This window comes from Panthera pardus, unplaced genomic scaffold (assembly GCF_024362965.1).
Source record: "Panthera pardus isolate Hobbes unplaced genomic scaffold, ASM2436296v1 HiC_scaffold_13, whole genome shotgun sequence".
Lineage (NCBI taxonomy): Eukaryota > Metazoa > Chordata > Mammalia > Carnivora > Felidae > Panthera > Panthera pardus.
The window spans coordinates 167,429,766-167,436,948 of NW_026526688.1; the positions used below are offsets into that span (position 1 = coordinate 167,429,766).

Below are 7,183 nucleotides of genomic sequence, written 5' to 3' on the forward strand. Positions count from 1 at the left end.
GCAAAACAGCCCTTTCCTTTCTTCTTCATTCTCCCAGGTCTCTTCTGCACGTCAGTATTTAATATATTAATAACTATGCATTATGGTATATTCAGCAATACTCTATAATAAGATACTATTTTACTTTCATACCAGAAGAGAGATACAGTTTATGCTTTCCTTTTATCTTGAACAGAAATAAAACTCTTGAACTGTGAAGAAATATGTAGCTATTTATTTTTGTTTTGCCTTCAGAAGAATATTGGTGCTAGCATCTTTGTTTCTTTAAAAAAAAAAAAAAAGCTTTTTCGTCATTTGAAACATGTTTTAAGAATTAATATGTAATGGTCATGATTTTCCAGGTAATGATCCTCATAACAGGTGCACACAAGGCATTTGCTCTCTACAAAGCAATAGAAGAAGGAGTAAATCACATGTGGACTGTTTCCGCTTTCCAGCAGCATCCCCGAACTATTTTTGTGTGTGATGAAGATGCTACTTTAGAATTAAGAGTTAAAACTGTGAAATACTTTAAAGGTGAGCATTGAAATTTCAGAAGCAGATTGTGAGAACGTTCCATTATAGATGACAGTTAAAACCTAATGAGACTGTGGAGTTACATCCTGCACTGTGCCTATTGAAAACTGGCTTTTTACCAACACACTAGCCAGTTTTTTTTTTGTTTTTTTTTTTTAAGGAAAATAGAAAAGTCTCACTGCAGATAATAGTTGCTTTCAGAATATTTTCCTATTTTTTTCATGAAGAGAATCTCTTCAATCTGTATTTTCAGTGAACAATATTTTTCTTGAATCCAAATTTAATAAAATATTTACTTTCATAATTGTATATGCAAAATTAGATAACCCAAAAGGAAATGTATATATGTTCTGATTTTTCCATTGTTTCCCTGTTCCATCTTCCTCGCCAAGCTATGTTTAAAATGGAACCTAATCAGCAGATAGGTTGGGTCACCCACTATCTCATCTAATCTTCACAAATTCAAATTATTCCCATGTAGTTATAATGGTTCTGTGTCAACAGTATGGAATAAACTCTGCAAGTAAGCAGGGTTTGACTGCCCAGACTTCTGCATGTAGATTTTCCTTTTGACTCTTCCTGCAGTCTAGTTCAGTAATTCTTAAACCTTGCTGTACCAGGTTTTATACATGAAACCACAAGTGCTTGATGTAATGGGTGATTTAACAGGTTTTCAAGGACTATACTGTTTAGAACCCGTTCTCTGCTTAAGAGTGAATTCCACATATACACATGAAAAGCTGTATAAATAGGTGCTCTTTATAAAGTACCTGTAGCTGATACGAAAATATAACTGGTCATATATATAGAGACACACACATGTCAGTAATTCACAAAGTATGTAGTTATGTGTAATACTGTTATTACATGAATGAATATGTATTTTTAATTTTCTTACGCTAGTAACTAGGTATTTATTTAACATGTATTAGGAAAAATATACTGAACCAATCAAACCTATATTTCATGAATATAATTGCTTTGACAGGGCTAAAGAAGTTACCATATTTTATTGCCTCTAAGACATCTTTTTTCATCTGTTTTGTCTGAAACTGGGATATGTTTAAAATTCGTGTCACTGTCAGTTACTGGTAGCATTTTTTTTCTTAATGGTACATAAAATAATGTGTGTCTTATAGTCTTCAGTGTCTCATTCATGAAATATAGTATGTAACTTATGTCAATTTAAAGGAAATTTTTAAATTAACTCTATAGTTCATGTAAATGTGTGAATGTGGCAGAAATCTTGAAGGTGATGCACAAATGATGGAAGTTGGATGAACAGTAAACAAACACAATTTTGATGTTTATATGGTTTCTATTTGTACTTAACTGTTGTGAGCATTTTCCTATTTTACTAAATAATCTTCAAAAGTAAATTTAATGACTATATAATAGTCAAGTAGATGTATCATAATTCACTTAAACATTTCCTTATTATTGCCAGTATTTATATTTTCATCAAAATTACTTTTTTTTTGCCAAGCCACACAGATATCAAATTAAACTGAAAAATTTCTGTTTAATAAGTTAGCAGGTAAAAGCAGAAATATCTGTCATGAGTTGTGAATATGACAGAGCTCTTGGATGGAGTTTTACCCATGTATGTAGTCTTTTGGATTTCATTACAAATACTAGACTCCTTGAAAAAATTAACAGGAGGAATCCCCATTATCCACATATTTTATTTAATGCCGGTTTTAAGGAGATTCTTTTTAACATTCTCATATTTTAATATACCAGCAATCCTCAAACCCCTGTGCTTATCAGACTTTCTCCATTTGTTTTTTATAGAAAAAGTTTACATTTTATGTGAAGCAAATATTTAATGAAATACTCAATAGCCTATAATAATTAAATGACCAGTCACTATTCTAAATGGATTATACTTGATTTACTTAATTTGCACAATTCTATGAAGTGGATACTCTTATATAATCCCATTTATACATGAGTTCACAGGCTTAATATAGATATTGTCACCCAAAGTCAGTTTGTATGTGGGTAGAGCGGGTTAAGTGATACCACGCTTATCTGGAGTCTAGGCTTTTGTCCACTCTTACGCTGCCTCATAGAATAGGTATAAATTGGCTATCTAAACCATATTTCTGTTTGTTTGGGTTGTTTTCATACTATAACAACTGCTTCCAAAAGCAATTTTAGTTTTCATACTAAAATAATTGCTTCCGACCTATTTTAAAGGTAATTTAAAACAGACAGGAGGTAGGTGATTATATATATTTTGTTCTTTTAATTCATCTATCAGATTAAGTTCTTCTGAAACATCTTGAAGTGTAGACTATGAGAAAATCACTGCACTGCTCTTTTGAAGACACTGTATTTTGTACCTCAGGGGAGCTGCATATATTTCTGAAGAGGTTCAGGGTATCAGCCTCAGTCAGTGTGCCTCCAATATGGAGAAAAATGGAATTGAGATCTTGTTCAGGCTATATCAGACCTCATTTCATAGTACGGTATTTTAATACAGGGTAGAACTGAATATTCATAGATTTATGCATATTCAAATGTAGTTTTATATATTTTCCATATCTTCATTGAGTTATTCTATCACTTCAAGATGTACTGGAGAATATGAATCTTGTGGTTACCGTCTATAATTCTTCGTATTGTGTTCACATCACTACTCTTTCTTCTACCATCACTAAAAAGTGCCTAAAAGGGTTCTAATTATTTAGCTCTCTATGAAAATCTAGGTTAACTGCATCTAAAATAAAAATCATTAGTTAATGGAAGTTTATTTCAGTATACAGGTATACCTTTTAAAAGATAGCAGTAAATCACAGGAAAATATAGTTTAATATTGAATGTTTTCTGATTTGTTTTTGCTAATTTTATATAAAACTTATTTTATGTTAAGAGAATGTATTTTCAAGACATCATCATCATAGTGAACATTTTTTTGGCTTCATCCTTTGTAGGCCCTGCTCCAATAGATTGACAGAGGTTGAATGAGTTCAGATTGAGCCAAAACCATAAAACTGACATTTAGAATCTATGACATTTCACTTCTTCTGGCAACATGTCAGGAAGTCTATACGTTTTAGTATTCAATTTATTTTTGTCTGTTAGTGATTTAAATAGCAATGGTTTGTTTCTATCAAATTCTTGTATTGAAAGTTGTCAGTTTAACCTTAGGTCATAGTAAATTCTTTGTGTCCTCCAAAATGCAAGTAATAAAATTTTCAAAATAATTTCTAGTTTGGAAACAGCCTTAAGTTTAAAAGTTACAGCCAATATATAGTTAAATCTTATAGAGTTGAACTTTTATTTTGTTTTGTGTTTTAAGTCTCTAATGTATTATCTCCATGATCAAAGCTGTAAGTAAATGATAGATGAATTGTATCAAGTAGAATGAACCTTATTATAGCTACTTCTCCATAAGAGAATACATCTTCTGAACAAAGTGGCTAAAATTACCTTTGTCTTTATTGTTCCCTCTCCTCCTGGCTTTCTCTAGTCCCCATTTTACTGCTCTTTACATATTGGTTGTTGAATTAAACTTTTCAGTTAAATCCTATTTTAAATAGGAGATATCATCTGATAGTTTTTATTAGCAAATATTTCTTCTGCACTATACACATTACCTTTTAGTGTATATTTTTGGTAAACATAAAAGTATATTTACCAATTAGTGTCATCAGCCAAGGGGCTTAAGTGCCTTCAAATACATAGTCTCCCATAGTGTTAGCAAAAAGAAATGTAACAAGTATACCTATCTGCAAGTAGGTGACTCAGTATCATAAAAAGTTGGCTCATTAAGTGATTTGAGAAAATAAAATGTATTTCATTAAAATAAAAGCTCCATAGAGGTGGGGACTTAAGTTTTTTTCACTGCATGATTTCACTGTCTAGAAGTTTGCTTGGTATACTGGAGGCATTTGATAAATGGTGGATAGTCGGATAGGTAGATAGATGGGAGAACACAAGACTATGAAACCATCTAAGCAGTGAATTCTATAAATAACCCCATGAAGTCCAAAGGATATTAAATAAGGAGAAAGAGTTAAATAGCATAGTTTAACTTCTAACTTGATAGGATTCAAAGCCCCAGAAAATGGATAGTAGCATTTAGATTGGGAGGAAATGGCAAAAGCAATAGCACAAATGTAAGGAAGAGCTAACAAAGCAGCAGAAAAAGTTCCTGTTAATAGAACAGAGAACCATTAAAGTGTATTGATAAAACAGGGCTAGATTATACTTTTTTTTTTTTAATCTCTACACCCAACGTATGGCTTGAACTAAACCCTGAAATCAATACTCACCTGCTCTTCCCAACTGAGCCAGCCAGGCAGATTATACTCCAAAAATTTTAAAGCAAAATGGAAGGTAGGGGTTAAGAGCAAAAAGAAAAACCAGGGTTCATGTCATGGCTCTTCACTTTCTGGGTCATGGGCCACTTTGAAAATCTGGTGAAGAGACTGTCCTCAGAAAAAAATGCACACATGCTCACACACATTTGTATATTAATGTGGGAGATTCAAAGACTCCTTGAACCGTCTCTAGCTCTGTTACATCCTAAGAGTTGGGGCTGTACTTGATTTCTGCCAGGTGGGCAGCTTCCAATTCTCAGCACTTGGGAGTCAGAGATGGCTCAGTACTGACTGCTCTATTTTTTCTTGTATTCTAAGTTTAACTCTTTTGTTAACGTTTAAATATGGATTGTCCAACTTTTTTTTTTAAACGTTTATTTATTTTTGAGACAGAGACAGAGTGCAAGTGGGGAAGGGGCAGAAAGAGAGGGAGACACAGAATCTGAAACAGGCTCCAGGCTCTGAGCTGTCAGCACAGAGCCCAACGCGGGGCTCAAACCCACGAACCGTGAGATCATGACCTGAGCCAAAGTCGGATGCTTAACCGACCGAGCCACCTAGGCGCCCCTGGATTGTCCAACTTTTTAATAGTACCTTGTTTTTTTTTTCACTAACTTCCTTCAGTGTGGCTTATTACTGTAAACACACACGCCAAAATAATGGAAAATAATTTTCCAGATGAAGGAATAGGGTAATACTATCCTAGTGTAACAACAGTTCTGTCCCTAGCTGGAGTCTGGTAGAGGAAATGCCAGAGGATCAAATTCAACACACTTACAGATACAATTAAAGTGTATTCATCAAGTCAGTATTCACATTTGTGATTTTTGCCATACTGAAGCTCTGAAGACAAGAACTGCTTCTACTTCTGGTTACTCCCAAAGAATCTGTACACATCCTAGATCTACAGCTCCATAAATACTGTAAATTGCTGTTTGCTAGGTAGTTACAACTAACCATTATAGAACACTTCTATTTTCATTTTTCAATAAAACTTTATTCTGTATCAGACAGGAAATGATATACTTATTGTGTCTTATAAACTCTTCTAGTTTCTAAAGTAAATGAGATATAATTCAAAATTAAAAATAAAACTAGAACTGTGCTTTTTTTCTTTAAGGTTTAATGCATGTGCACAATAAACTTGTGGATCCACTATACAGTATGAAAGAAGGAAATTGAAGGAGATTGGAGCAAAATTCTGCTTGAATGAACAGAACACTTTTATAAGTAGATGAATTTTCAGCTATGCAATATGATAAAACATGGGGATTTTTTGAAGACTGTCATTTTTGAAGTCCAATACCTATATGTTAAACATTCCATATTTACAATGTGTCCATTTTATACTAAGGTTTAGGAGAAATAGTTGGCTCTCACAAATAGCTGTTATTGTAAAGTACAGAAGCCACACAGCCACTCTATAAAACAGTGCAGAAATGAAATGTCTGTTTAAAAATTTCAAGTCATTTTAAATGTGAAGAATATACATCAAGTATCATTCATATGAATCTGGTGGCATTCTCAAGAATTTTATTTTTTAATCACATAAAGACACTCCACCTTTCAGGTATCAAAAAATCATTGCAAACCTTTAGTTTTGGAATGTAATCTTTGTATTTTCTGTGCATTACACACAAGCTTTTCTGCACGTGGTTGCCTTAGTCCCCTTCCTGCAGTGGCATCTGGACATGAAAAGTCCTGCTGTATATTGTTGGAACAGAAAATCTGAAGAAATGACAGTGCCTAAAAGTACAGTTTACGTCCTTTTGGAAAGTATGTATAAGTGCATGATTTTTGTGCACCACCTTCTACAGCACTTTTTTTACAAATGTGCTCTTATTTTTATTTAATGACTTGGGTTCATGCTTTTAATAAGTATTTTGGCAATTATGAACTTTATACCTAGCAACACTCTTAAGGAAATTCTTTTGAAGACAATTTTCTGATTATTGTTAAACTTCATAAATGATTAGCTTTATTCCTTACTTATATGTCTAAAAAGATAACATGATAAAGTATATATAAAAGGAATTACTGTAAACTATTTTAGATTGCCATTAACAACTTGCATCATTAAACTGCAAATAAAACTACATTGTTTTCTATCTTTAATTCAAATAAAGCTTATAATAAACAAATGCCATCTAAATTTTATTTCCAGAAGTGAAACTGAATACACACATCTGAGAGATTCCAACATTAATAGTTGTATTGAGCCTGCATTTATTTTTGTTTGTTGCCATCATGCATTTGGGGAGATCTAAGTGAAAAGGCAATGATTCTACCTATAATTTCTTAGTCACTCCTTGGGGAATAAAAAATGCTCCCTTCTG

At 32.8% G+C, this 7,183-nt stretch overlaps 1 protein-coding gene across 1 annotated transcript in view; it reads left to right on the forward strand.

Moving 5' to 3' along the window:
• The window catches only part of GNPDA2 (glucosamine-6-phosphate deaminase 2), a 30,572-nt gene extending 23,584 nt beyond the window's left edge, over nt 1-6,988 (forward strand). Inside the window, exons 6-7 of the mRNA XM_019413010.2 lie at nt 342-516; nt 5,968-6,988. Coding sequence (XP_019268555.1) covers nt 342-516; nt 5,968-6,029 — 237 coding nt within the window. The 3' untranslated portion in view covers nt 6,030-6,988. The remainder of the gene's footprint in view (nt 1-341; nt 517-5,967) is intronic.
• The last annotated feature ends 195 nt before the right edge of the window (nt 6,989-7,183 follow it).